The sequence below is a fragment of the Phalacrocorax carbo genome, chromosome 2 (genome assembly GCF_963921805.1).
Source record: "Phalacrocorax carbo chromosome 2, bPhaCar2.1, whole genome shotgun sequence".
Lineage (NCBI taxonomy): Eukaryota > Metazoa > Chordata > Aves > Suliformes > Phalacrocoracidae > Phalacrocorax > Phalacrocorax carbo.
This window is the reverse complement of record NC_087514.1, coordinates 47,662,142-47,675,914: the sequence shown is the minus strand read 5'-3', so window position 1 is coordinate 47,675,914 and position 13,773 is coordinate 47,662,142. Positions and strand designations below refer to the sequence as shown.

At 34.9% G+C, this 13,773-nt stretch overlaps 1 protein-coding gene across 3 annotated transcripts in view; it reads left to right on the top strand.

Annotated features, from left to right (window-relative positions):
* The first annotated feature begins 1,597 nt into the window (after window positions 1–1,597).
* ASXL3 (ASXL transcriptional regulator 3) overlaps window positions 1,598–13,773 on the top strand; it is a 76,833-nt gene continuing 64,657 nt past the window's right edge. The window contains exons 1-3 of one of the 3 annotated variants that reach the window (XM_064442779.1): window positions 1,598–2,103; window positions 3,440–3,551; window positions 13,141–13,262. In XM_064442779.1, the coding sequence (XP_064298849.1) occupies window positions 2,026–2,103; window positions 3,440–3,551; window positions 13,141–13,262 (312 nt within the window). In that variant the 5' untranslated portion in view covers window positions 1,598–2,025. Of the gene's footprint in view, window positions 2,104–3,439; window positions 3,552–13,140; window positions 13,263–13,773 lie in introns of those variants that run through there. The other 2 variants (XM_064442780.1, XM_064442782.1) reach the window with 2 other exon arrangements.

Here is a 13,773-nt window from a genome sequence, read left to right as displayed (position 1 = left end):
TGTTGATTTATTGAGTTTGTCTTCCACTGCAGAGTCAGCATGTTCTTTCTATCATGTAGAGAAAGTCTTAATCTGTGATAATGTTTCGCTAAAAAGAGCCAAGACTCTGAGAGTCAAAATTGCTTCACGTTATGTGTGTTAACATATGGAAGAAATTACGCAACTAGAACTGCTCTATTAAATGCTTTGTGTCTTTGCTTGTCAAACATTAATACAATAAGGAAAATGTGTAAAGAGAAGTATCCTACTTATTCCAAAACTGTTTTAAGTAATCGTTAAACTCAATGAAATCTGGTAATGTTTTCTCTGCTACTGCTAGCAGTATCATTGTGTTACTACCATATTTAGTTTCGTATTCTGTTATAGTATTATATCAAAACCAGGTGTGGAATTAGTTTTATTTGTAGGGGGAAAAAAGAAGCAGCAACAACTTGTCAGAATTTTCATATTCTATGATTATATTTAGAATACTCATAAAATAGATATCTGTTAAATATCTGACATGTTTATCAACAAGCAGCATTTCTACCTGTACTTTTTGATTTTAGATGTAGTAATGTGATACATTAGGCGACCAATAGTAAATAATTTTTATTGGACAGGGCTTCCTGTCCTGAGGATACTTTATAGTTTAATTTTTACCGGAAGAGCAATTACCACACTGTCCATCTTGCCATTAAATTAATTCATGTACAGTAAAGCTTAATTTTGTTGTAACAGAGCCATGGAAATCTACAGAAAACATCATCGTGTGAAAGATGACTATTTCAGTCCAGTTTTATTTATTAAAAAAAGATCAGTCATGCAATTTTCAACAAAGATTGGATGTTGTGTTATAATATTGCATAATAAAACCCAGTAGTTTCTGATGGACTTCTGAAGCCCTGTTCCTGGCTTATAGTTGAGTATATAATTAATCCTGAAATACTTAGCAAAACAATTTAATGCACAGGCATTGTTCTACTTAACCAAGTGGAATATATTTACGTGGCTAAAGATAAGCGTGCGTGCAGGCTAGGGACCCCAGGGAAGAAGCACAGTTTCAGATTCAGTCCCTGAGTACACCGTGTACATTAGTCAGTAAATGAGGACAAAGATGTGATAGTACATCTATAAATCTTGTACTTTAATTTTTAAATTAAAATGAAAATAACCAATTTATTACTACCTTCTTCCCCACCATTTCCTAGATCAACTTTTCAGAGTAGTGTAAGTGTAGCTAGGGTAGAAACATATGCTTACTTTTTCTAATGTAAACATATGTATATTACAAAGACATCTCTGTACAAGTACTCTTTTTCTCTTAATGTGTTGTGTTTCTTTTTAAGTAATCTCTTAATGTTCATTCCACAGTGGTATTACAATTACTACCTTGAGTAGGTCAATCTCTTAATCTCTAAAACAACTCTAATTAGAAAAGATAGTGCTTTGTAGAGGTACAAATGTGATTGTATTTATGTATAGTAATACATGATGACCATGTTAAGCCAGAGGAAGGCTTAACTATATATCACTTTTAATTTTAAATGTGTTCTTTCTGGGCTTTTTATTATTCTTTTGTTGTCTTTCATCCTATGGGATGCAGCTGCCCTTGAACTTGGTACTGTTTTGATCATTCATGTGCAGCAGCCACATTGTCTGTAACATTTTAAAAATGAGGCTTCATGGTGTTATTTACAAAGTAATTTCACATAAATATTTGGACTTTGGTTCTCTTAGAATGTGGAGCTGGTTGCTATATGAAGAAAAGCATAATTATAATTCACAGACTTTTTGCCTCGAGCCTAGGGGACAGATGCATATGATTAAGTTTGAAACTGGCCTGTTATTGTAATGTAGATGTTTTCAGGGTTGAGAGAATTTAAAAAAAAAAAAAAAAAAAAAAAAAAGAGGGCAAAAAAAAGCCAGGCAAGCATGAGTTTTGAAAAAAATAGACCGAGGGAATAGTTTTACAAGAGGCACTCAATCTTGGACTGCACAATTTTATTTTTCAGTGGAACCTCTCCATTAGCTTGCCTGAATGCAATGCTTCATACTAACACTCGTGTAGGTGATGGAACATTCTTCAAAATCCCTGGGAAGTCGGGACTCTACGCTCTCAAAGTAAGTTTAAATTTTATATATGGAAAGTACATAGCGCTATTAATCCATTTTATGAACGTCTCAATAGATATAAAGGTAAACAGATTAGATTCTTTGGGGAGGAAATGACCTGATAGTCCTTCTAACTGCTTTCAGATGTCTTTTAAAAGGATCTATAATGTAAGTAAACATTGAATGTTTTATCCTAGAAAGCATATACTTGTTCTTGAATGTGGCATATGGTATAAAAAACATGTAGCTTAGCTAAAATGCTGCTTTTTCAGAGTTGTTCACAGAAGGGCCTTTGTTTTATGAGCAGTGAGCTCAAGAGAATCACTGACTTTCTCATTAAGTAATTGTATTAATGTTTGATTTTTGAATAGTGCTAAATTATTTGCAAGTCTAGTATAAAACAGCTTTTAATTTACAGGTTGCATCGTTGCTTTTGAGAAGGAATATAATAATAGTGATAGAAGTTTTACCTTTATGCTATTTCTATTCCTCTTTATTTTTCTTTTTTGGTATGTGTATGATGGTTTCTGGGGTGGAAATTTTTTCTTGCTGTACATGATCAAACTTCGAGGGGCTTCACAACAGGACTGGAGGAATGTGAGGCAGAGGTGAGAAACAAAGTGAGATTATATGTTTGGCAGTCTAAATGCAGTCAATTAAAATTTTGGGCTGGGGGAAGGATCTTTTGTAATTTAGTACAAACTTACTTGATGTAAAGGTTTAAAAAGCCTTTTAAAAAACTATATAGATTTTCCTGCTCCTGATTACTAAAAATTCTGCACCTGAGGTTGAATTAATAGTTTTCAGAAGCTCTATTTCCTAATTTACTAAGACAAATGCTGCTGTTTTTCTTTAAATCGGGAGATATTCTTGGCACAAATCCAGGTACTCACAATCACTCCCATGCTTGTGAGCTCCAGGTTGCTTCAGCTATTTGAATTCAGGAAACAGGCAAAGGCAGAAAAGAAACATTAAAGGATTTGTGTTTTGCTGAAGCGTTGTGGACACTCAGCTGGAAAACTAGGATTTTTAACAGCCAAACAAGTCTGTTTCTGTTTAAAAAAAAAAGTGGAAGATCTTGCATTTTATTTTGACTTTTTTAAAAAAAGAGTGTATTATGACTTCACAAAATAGATTTTTTGCTTTTGCTTTTCAAGTTGTTTCATGAAGGTCTGTTTTTATGTCTTTCTCTGAAGTAACTCACAAGCACATTTTATTTTATTCTGTTTTTTGAAATGTTAAGCATGACAGTACACTGCAGTAATCTATTTTCGGAGATGCAGCAGGATCATGATTGATTTTTTTTCATGTTAATTTTAGTTTTCTTTTTCTTTTTTAACTGTAGAAAGAAGAATCAACATGCCCTACTGATGGAACATTGGATTTAGGATGTGAATCTGAGTTAGATACCCCTGAAATGGCTGAGACAAACAATAATAATGGAGAAGAAAATGGTGGTAGGTGTTTCAATTTCAATGTTAGAGGGCTTATTTGGGGAAAAGAAAAAGTATTGTTTACTTAAGATTTTCTTGGTGTGATTTCTAAACAGTATAAGTAATGTTTTGTACTTGGTGGAACTATTTTTTAGTGACTCCTCTTTTTCGGCCTTATAAAGCAATCAGGGACACCAAGTGGTTTTATTTGACTGAGATTTGTAAAAGACAATGAGTAGTGCTTTTGGGTGTGTTTTGAGTAGGTTTTGGCTTACAATTTTTTTGTTTCATGCCCCATAGCTAAAGAATAATTTGCCTTACCAGGCTTCAGGCTTGTGGTTGTCAGATAGGACACCTCACTGATTTCGGTGTGGGCATGTGGGGTTGGTCCCTCAGTAGAGTTCTGGGCACAGGACAAAGGTTTGTATTTTTTTTGTTGTTGTTGTTTCAGGCAGAGATTCTCCTGGGTGCCATGTTGACATAAAGACATGTCAAAGTATCAAATCCTGTGCATTTTTTTTTCTGTGAGATAATGACAAACTGAAGCATTGCAGGAATTTGAAAATGGCAACCTTAGAAATAGTTTTTCTTTTCGAGAGGTGATAATTGCTCATGAAGAAAACACAATTCTTCAGTCACAGAAAATTACTTGCAAGTAATAGAAATGAATATTCTTATTCAAACTACACTCACGTAATGCTTGTAAAGTGAATGCTTTATACAAAAATCAAGCTTCCCCAGACCTCTGAAATAACCATTCCTTGACGAGTTCTTCTCTTCTCCTGTCCCCTCACAACCCGTCCCACTGCTGGACTACAGCATACTGTTTTGGCTCATTTTGTATACAGTGAGAGAGTGTCTTGTTTGCAGCCAGGACATGAAAAGGCTCAGCTCACATTATTGTTCTGCTACAGAATTCCTTTATGATCTTAAGCAACTTTTCTTGCATGCTGCACCTGTACAGGACCAATACTGCTATTTCAGTATTGCTCACTAGCAGGATGGGAAAGTCACAAAATGCTCAGTGATAGGAGTAACAGATCTTCCTAAGGCAGGTTGTCATGGATCTAGTGGTGAAGTTTTGAAGCTCAGTGGAAAAACAAAAGTCAAGAATTATTAAATGACTCTGCTTCTTTATTTTCTTTGATATATTACGTCTGTAAGTTAATAGGCTGCATGTGCAGTGATTTTATGCATTATACTGCATGTATAACACATTTGTAGTTCTTCAACAATTCCTGTCTGATACTAGGACAATTTGTTGATGTATACTTCCCTAAGTTGCAGGAAGAATACAGTGGTGAAAAGCAGTGTAAATACAGTTCCAGGTAGGAAAGCAAAAGTTGATGTTACTTATTATACACAAATAAAAATCATGGCAAAAACCTGGCAATTATTTAGGAATGGTGGGATGTAAATACGGATGCCAGAATGCCAGAATTAGAAAATTGCTGGGTTTGGACTGGGAGGAGGCTGCATGCTATTTTCACAGTTTACAATAATAAAAATAGTTCTATCACTTGTGGTGACATAAAAGAGTAGCTGCTAAAATTAAACATTTTAAAATATTTGGGGTAGAGCAGTAAATTGCACCTAGGTTGTTTTTAAAGCTGAGAACTTTCCCTCATGTTTCATCTTCAACAAATCTTGGAAAACTGTGGTATATTTACCTTTTTGAAAACAAGACATTTTAAATTCGTTTGATGTCAGGCAGTGGATATATTTAAAAAGAGTCAATAGAATGGCAATAGTGAGTCTATATTGCATAGAGAAAAGCCAATGCCAGGTGTGATCAATAAGGAATTGAAGACAGCGTGTCTCATATCAATCAACTGATACAGAACATCGTTTTGTCAAACATGTTTGATAATAGCTTTTCTTGAAGCTGAAAGGTTTGTCATTAAAGGTATCTGTTGATACATATATAGAATTCTGTAAGTGATTTCATTTACAGTATAGAATGCTTGACTTAAAAGCAGGACCATGCCAAAGAAATGCAGCCAATTTTAAGTGGATTAAAAATGACAAATTATTAGATCTGCAAAGGCATAGGGTTCACCATCCACAGTATGTATTTTTGCTGTTTCCTTGAGGATGCGATTTGACCACTCTTCATTCAATATCTCTGTAAATACATTTTGAAAAGTATAAAAACCTTCTTGATTAAATTTATTGATAATAAATAATAATGTTGAGAATCCTCTTGATTGCCTTGTAAATCATTACAGTTGAACAGCATGCATTTTTTTAGACTTTAAAGTGAGGAAGAAAGGTCACATTTGCACAGTGGAAACATATATTCAATGAATTAGCAAATCTGAAAAGCATTTAAGGATCACGATAGAAAATGAATTGAACATGAATCTGATGCTTTTGCTAATTAGACCAATGCAATTCTTGGACTATAATTCTGGTAGCACTGATTAAAGGTTATAGGCAGTGTGTTTCCTTTGGGTATAGCAGTAGTTAAATGATTACTAGTATATTGCATTTTTTACAGATGTAAGAAAGAATTAAGAAAAATAGGAAAGGATTGAGAAAAGACATGAAAGAACTCCTGAGTGAACAAATACCTCCTTTGCTCTGGGAAATGTAATAGGGACAGTCTAGTTAGCTTATCAAAGATAAGGTGGTGACTTGATTGGTTTCTAAATATTTGAGAAAAAGTATTTCTATAGAAAATATTTGGTATGGCAGACCAAATCTAACAAGATGTCTATCCATTAAACTTTTAACATTAAAGCTGGGATGTTTTTTGCTTTGCAGGAAACTATTCTGTGGCATAAAAACAACATCTGATTCAGTGCAAAAAACGCTTTATGAACTTCACTGGCTTGTGTTTTACAAAAGGTCAACAGATAATGTCTCTTTTCAGCCTTAGTATATGTGATATGTATGAAGATGGACATCGTTTGCACATTGTATTCTTAATTGCCCAATTGTCTGTGGTTTTGTTTGCTCTTGTTTCCACTGTGGTAGAGTCCAGAAGCCTAGTTCAGAGTCATTAGAAATTGTTTAGCAAGAGTTTAAAAAGAGCTGCTTTAACATTAGCTGGAAGCAGAGGGTGAAACCCTAAGCAACAGGCTCCATCCGTTTGTGGGCTTTTAGATGATCATCTTCAGCTTTCAGAGTAAAAAGTACCAGCTGACACTCAAACAGAAAAGAAGCACATTATTCCCCAGCAGGCACATTTTTCCCAGTATAAATGCAGGGCACTGAACAATTTTATTAGCATAATAATATAAAAATTCCTCACAGTGATAAACACATGACTTGGCAAAAGCTGTTACTCCACATCACTATTGCTAAACTGCAACTGGAGCGGTCACACCTCAGGATTTTTCAGACGCTGTGGAGAAACCTTTCTTTCCCCACCTTCTCCAAAGGCATGTGTTAAAGAACCCTTTTACACTACCATTTATTTTGTTTGGAATGGGATTTCTATAGAAGCTCTTCAGCAGTCTCATATCTTTTTATATATTCTGTTTCCCTCAAATACAGGGGCAGCATGTAAAGATGTAGTCAGTAAAAGAATTAAAATCCCAATTACTGTTGCCTGAGAAGATGATGACTATAATATCCTTTTGCCCATCAATAGGATGTGCTGTTCTCAAAAAGCATTTGTCCCTAGGGTTTCTGAAGCCAGGGCTAATCCATCAGCCATGGAGCACAGTTGATTAAAAATTGCCTTCACGCAAGCCAATGAAATGCACAATGATGTAACTGTGGAGGAAGTAGCAATTCCTACGGTAGCGTGACTTCCCTCCCCAACTCGACCCAAACATGAGCAACATACGTCTCCTCTTGAGACACTTTGGTTTTCAGCAGCTCTTAAAACTGTAAGTTCTTCAATTGCGAATATGAAACAGCAGAATTAATTTCTTAGGCAGTTCTCTTAGAGATAGTAGATGAAATGATGGTGATAGAGGATCAGATTCATGCTGAAAACGGAAATTTTGTCTTTGAAGCTACTATGCTCTTGAACACCTTGTGATTTTTGGACTAGGAAGCCACTAGGATAACTCCTGTAGTGAGGAATGAATATTCAGCATTGTTTGAAACCTGAGTCCACATCTAGATGTTCAGTTCCTTTCTGGGAATGGAATTTCTGGCAATTCAGGGAAACCTGTTACCCTTAGCCTCTTGTCTCTTGGGAATAATGTTGGATGATTCTGCTGAATATGTCAGTTGCACATGGCAACATCTGGATGTGAGATAGGCTCTTCTAAAAGCGGAAGGGCGGTAATGGAATAGCAGCTTGTATATAGAGAGTTTTGGATGACACATCAGAAAGAGACAGTTTTTCACTTTTTCTTTGTTTTGGTGTTTGGTTTTTTTTTTCTTCTTCCCACAAGTAGCTATCAAATAAAAATACTGTACACCAGGCTTGAGTTTAACTTCTGTTTGTTTCATTGCCACTGGAGGGGAGTTGTAAGAATGAGAGAAGATACTGTGGAGCTTGAGGAAGAGATCTTTCTCATCTGCTTTTTTTTGCTGTACAGTAGAGTTAATGAGGCCTAAGATATCAGTGGCTTAGCGATGACAGGCTGTGTATTTTTAGCGGAAAATGTTGACTTCCTTTGGAATAAGGATTCACAGTTTTCAAAGCTTTGTGAAATGTTTGGGCTCAAAAGCATGCCGAGAATATAATGTGATTCAGCGCAAGCTACCAAGCTGTTGTGGTATTTGATGTCTTTTTACAGAAAATACTTTTCAATATTGTTTATAATTTCCAGTGCTAGTATTGCTTTTCAAAAAGAATATTACAGTCACAGTAGTGCCCTTGATATATGCATCTGTTTTTGCTTGCTTTGGCGAACTTCTACAATTAACTAACTCCCAAACTGGTTTTCATTTTCAAGAGCTGATGGACAACAGTCAAATTCTGAATTGGTCAGATCTTGCAAGTTGGGCTCTAGAGATCAAAGAGTGATGGAGGTGAATTACTTGATACATCTGGGTTGGCAAAGCATGACCATTTATGTCAATACAAGTATAGATCTGTGTCACCCAAAGAAAATACTGAATTTTATGGATATTTTAGAGAGAGATTTAATGTGTATGTTTTCCTAAGGGAATTCTCTGTGAAGTTTCGTATCTCCAGAGTGTGTGCATACATTTTATGCTTGAGATAGACTCTAGTCTTTAGCATATGGTAGCAATATTAATTTGTGTTTTGTAATGTGGCCATTAGTAAACAATCCTTCTCATCTGCTGTGGTTTCTGTAACAAAGAAGGAAGTGAACTGCTGTTGACTTTACTAGTTTGATTTTAAATCAGTATGGTCTGTCTGAAATCAGAATTAATTGTGCTATTTATTTGGGGCAAATAAGCCTCTTAAAGCACTCCAGGAATTTTTCTGTCCATCTAGTTACATAAATCTGTTTATAATTATTCCTAATAACTTCCAGTGGCACTGAGACAGAATAATTTAAAGTTGTATTCTATAAAAATTTTTTTTTTTTTTAAGAAACACGTCTTCTAATATGTTTTATCTAGGTGTCATATTTTTTGGGTGGGGAAGGTAAACGGTAATAAAAATTAGAGATAAGCCTATAAATTTTGAAATTAAAAGACAGCATTGCTGATTTTCATGAATGATAGCCTTTCATAATAATTACCAAAACTAGCCTTGGAAAAATGGAAGAGAGGAAGTTATTTTAAATGGAGGTTGTCAAAAACATTTTTAACATGCTCCTTTTGCTAAGTAATTCTAATTCTATCATTCATGTTAACAGTCTCTGAACACTCACTAAGGAGGTCTTATCTTCAGAAACCCAGCTGCTCTTCCAGCTCATAACCTAACAGTTTATGGCTTAATAGTTGCTTTTTGCTTTATTCCTTCAGTCAGTCCTGGCCCTTGAAGAAGCCGATTTAAAGAATGGAGCCTAATTATTCTCCACTAAATGGAAATGCCTCCTGTAGGCTTAAAACTGCTCTTGTTCTCTTTTTCTACTGTAGCAATAATGGTGAAGCCTCTTTATGTGCTACCCAAATATTTTTCCTTCGTCTGCCACATTCTTTCAGGGTTCTTTTCTTACTCCTCAGTATGCAGTTTATTTTTAGCATTTTTTTTTCCGATAAAGCTTTTCAAGCGAACATGGATCTGATAATATTCATGCATCTTCAGTGCTTATGGACAAAGTAGTTGCAGATTCCGAAAGCTGTCCATATGTACAAAGACCACTAGCTCATCTTGAATTTGTTTTTCTTTTACTGTGTTCTTTGGTTTCCATAGCAGAAATGCCTCCTCTGTTCTTAAGGCATTGTTTTTTCATTAGGATCGTCAAGGTTCATTTCAAACACTTCCATATTTTGCAGTCATATTTTTCTCTTTTTTTACGTCTGACCCATTCAGGGAAAAGCAGTGGGACTATATCCACATGAATGAACAAATTAATAAATACAGTTTTCTGTGGTCACAGGCATTGTAGTACAGTGAGATTTGGCACAGATTGATTTAAATCACTAAGTAGCAGAACATGTTTTAAAGAATAAACTTATTCATTGTCTCATATTTGTATTTAATTTCCTACAGAAAAAGTCGAATTCATATTGTTTTGTAAATAAGTGTCTTGATTATCCTCTAAATAAAGCCTGTATATCAATTTTAGTATTATTTTTCACTAGTAAAGTGAATAGATTGTATAAGTTATTAAGCAATTACATAAATTAACATAATGTATTTAGATTTTTAATGTTTGTATCTTCTACTTTCTCTTATTTACTATATGGTTAGGTTTATAGCTATGATTTGTATCAAGCTGGTTTTAAATGGAAATTGAAATATAATTAAAACACGGAAAACAGTATTTAAAATAGCTTCTTACTGTTTTAAGCTACTAGATATATGAAGGAAAATATTTATAATACACAAAATATATTTTAGAAAGGAAGTACCATTTGTTATTAATGAATGAAGCTGACTTTCTCTGATCACTGTGTCATTTTAGAATTTTTAAAATTCAGCCTCACATATCTATTTCTTTACTCATAGACTACAGGAAAAATTTGTTTTTCAAAACTCTGAAGGAACTAGTTTGAGTTGCACTAAACTGAACCAGCCTAGAGTGAGGTATTCCTTCTGTACCTGCAGAAGAGATTACAGCAATGGAAAGCTATTTATTGTTTCATTGGGCTTCAGTTCCAGTTGCTTCACCCGTTAGAACAATCCCTGTTCCTTGGTTTAACTTTGTTGTCAGAGCTTAAAGAAACAGAAGTAAAAGAAACCAATAAACTGATGATATTTTTATGTAAAATTGAAGTAATGACAGAAATAAGAAGTATGGCCTCTAATAGACCCTGTCACAATGTCAGCGTTTGTTGTTAAAAGAAAAATGAATGAAAGCACAAAATTAATATAGAGCTATGTTTATTTTTATTCCTGTGCTCTATTGTGACATTAACGGTTGTAGTGTTAAGCATCACCAGTTATTGTTGCCAAATCTTTCCAGGATGACCTTTATCACCAAAATAAACAGGGGAGACTCTTGGATAAAGTCCTAAATCAGAGTAATGAAAACCAGAATTTCCCACTGGAACAAGAAGGTAATAGGAGTTGCGGTCACCCCAGAGAACAGGAATCAGGTTTTCATGATGGTTCGTGTTGTATCCTCTCTTAGGAGGGACAGTTAAGTGCATAGCAGTTTCCATTCTTTAGGCATTTTGAAATTTGTTCTGTTCTCCTCTCCTTAACTCTGGCATTTGTGTGCTTACACTATTCCTGTTTTTTTCTTCAGTTCTTTGACTTTCAGACTTTGCTAAAAAACAGTAAAAAAATTCTCTTTGAAAGAAAAGACAAAAGCTGGGTAATTTGAAATGTCAGGTCTTTATTTTGGTGTAGGTGTTCTTTGTCTCAGGAGCTTAGCTATTGCAGTGATTTAGATTACATAAACCAGCTATTGTTTGTGTTCTGCTGACACTTTGCTGCTCCTTTAAGTTGTCTTTTTTGATAGGAAGCTTTGCTCATCATGTGGAAAAGATTGATCCAAACCAGGTGATGCTGTAAACTCAGAACCCTTTTTGTGTTGCAGCTTCTTTGTGTATTTCGACAAATCTTTCAAGTGTAAGGGAAAAAAGCGACAAATGCCAGTTATAAATCTTGTGACAAAACAGGATTTGTTCTTATCTGCTAATGAAAATCTTTAATCTAATATGAAAATTATCTTGACATAGTGCCAGTGCCATAAAACAGAGTGTATTCTCTGTTTGTGAGGTGAGTATTAATTATTTTTTCTTTCAGTGTGAAAACACATGTTTAATATCACATGCATTTTACAGTGGCCATTAAATATTGATAACTAAATTGTCGCTATTCTAAATTTTCTTCTTACAAACACAAAGAAAAAATCACTACTTTATTTCTTCTATGAGACATTGCTAAAGGCAAGGGAGTTAGAATGCTACAAGTGTCTGCCCATCCCACTGAAGGAGGGCAGGAGAAAACCATAGGCAAACAGGGACATTGGCCTGAATTATTTCTGGCACATGTCTGTGCAGCTGCTTTGAGTGTCTTCAAACTATTCTAGTAGGTGTGTGAAGTATGGCAAACCCTGGAAAACCATATACAGCTGCAGAGCATTATAAAGAAGGTGTGTCAACACGGAAACTAGCTTTGAGCAACGCAGAAAGACAGAGTTGAACTGAGTCAGCAGAAGAGAATGAAAAAAAAGCTGCTTAATTTCTGAATCCATGCTAATGCTGTTTTAGCTGGGCTGTCTTAGGACACTAGTGAGAGTAATAGTAATGCAAGGCATTAACAGCGGAAAGGTTTTTACAGCCATTTTAGTCAAGCTTGCTGAGTACCAAGACTAACAGGATCCTGCAGGTATTTTCACAGCTTTCACATCTGCTTAATAAAGCTGTTGGGTTTTTTTAAATAAAAATATTATCTTTCCTTTTATTATCAACCAGGAGAATTTTTCAGTGTCTCAGGCAACATTTATTCAAGAGGCTGTTTAATGCAAGTACTGTAGTATTTTGTAGTTAAAACATGTATTATTTAGAAGTCTGACAAGTAGCAGTGTGTATTACCTGAGAGACCAGAATTCCTCTTTGCAGGATATTCCAGTCTACCCATTAAACAGGGAAGTGTGTAGTCTTAGCTTTACCAAGAAGTACTTATAAAACAGATGAGTCCAGCTTCTAAGAAGCCATTACAATGTTACATATTTATAAATATTTCTAGAACACAGGGTCATCATTGCCTCTTCTGCAAATACACGTTTAAGCACATAATAATCCATTAAAATGTCTTGATGAGGAAGATAATTTTTGTCAAGCTTCTCTGTGAAGACCATAGTTAAACTATTTCAGGTACCTTTCAGGACCTGAAAGGCAAAATATGCAAGGCCTCCAGAATTGCATAGAAAGGGTATGATGGGGGACAAATATTTGTGAAGCAATACATTTATGTAGAGTATGGCCACATTTTCAGCTCATCTGGACCTCAAGGTTAGTTGAATTTCTTAGAGCAAGCTTTTTGTTTTCCAGGCACTTGCCTTTTTTTGTTCGTTTGATTGGTTTTGGTTTTTTCTGTCCTCAGGACTTTCCAAGATAAAGAGAAGATAACCCCCATAACAGTATTCTGATTATTTTTTTTCTTTTTATAAAGTTTGCCCAAAGCAGACATCTGAAGAAATGTCTTCCAATCGTGATTCGAGCCTTACTAATGCACCGGTGCAAAGCAAGCTAGTATCTTCCTTCCAGCAGCACACAAAGAAAGCACTTAAGCAGGTAAGCTTGTATTGACTGATAATCAATTGGCTTCCCTTTAGTATGTGTGTCAGTCTCATGCGAATAAGATCTCAGCAGAATTTAAAGACGTTTCTTAGGGTTTTTAGTGCTTTGTTTAGTGGTGTATTGCTGGGGTTTTTTTTCTTCTTTTCTTTCATCAGCAGTGCAGTCCTGCTATTTATTGTGAGTTTGGGGTTTTAAGTGCTTTTCAAGTAAGCAGAGTTTTTTATATTATCACATCCCTCTTTCTCCTGTGTAAGCATTTGTGTTGGAAATTTTATGTGAGGCTTAAAATAAAAAAGACTTTGAAAGAAGTTCTGCAGATAGGTAAGAATCTGGGTATACTTGCTGTTCAGTTTTACTTATTGTCTGTTAAGTAATTTTTCTTTCATACTGTATTTGACACTACAGTGTATAAAACTGGAGTAGTTATTGTTTTTTGATTAACTTGTGATTTGGATGACTTAGGTTGCATGATAAGTAGTAAAGCTTGGCAAAAGTAGCTAATTAT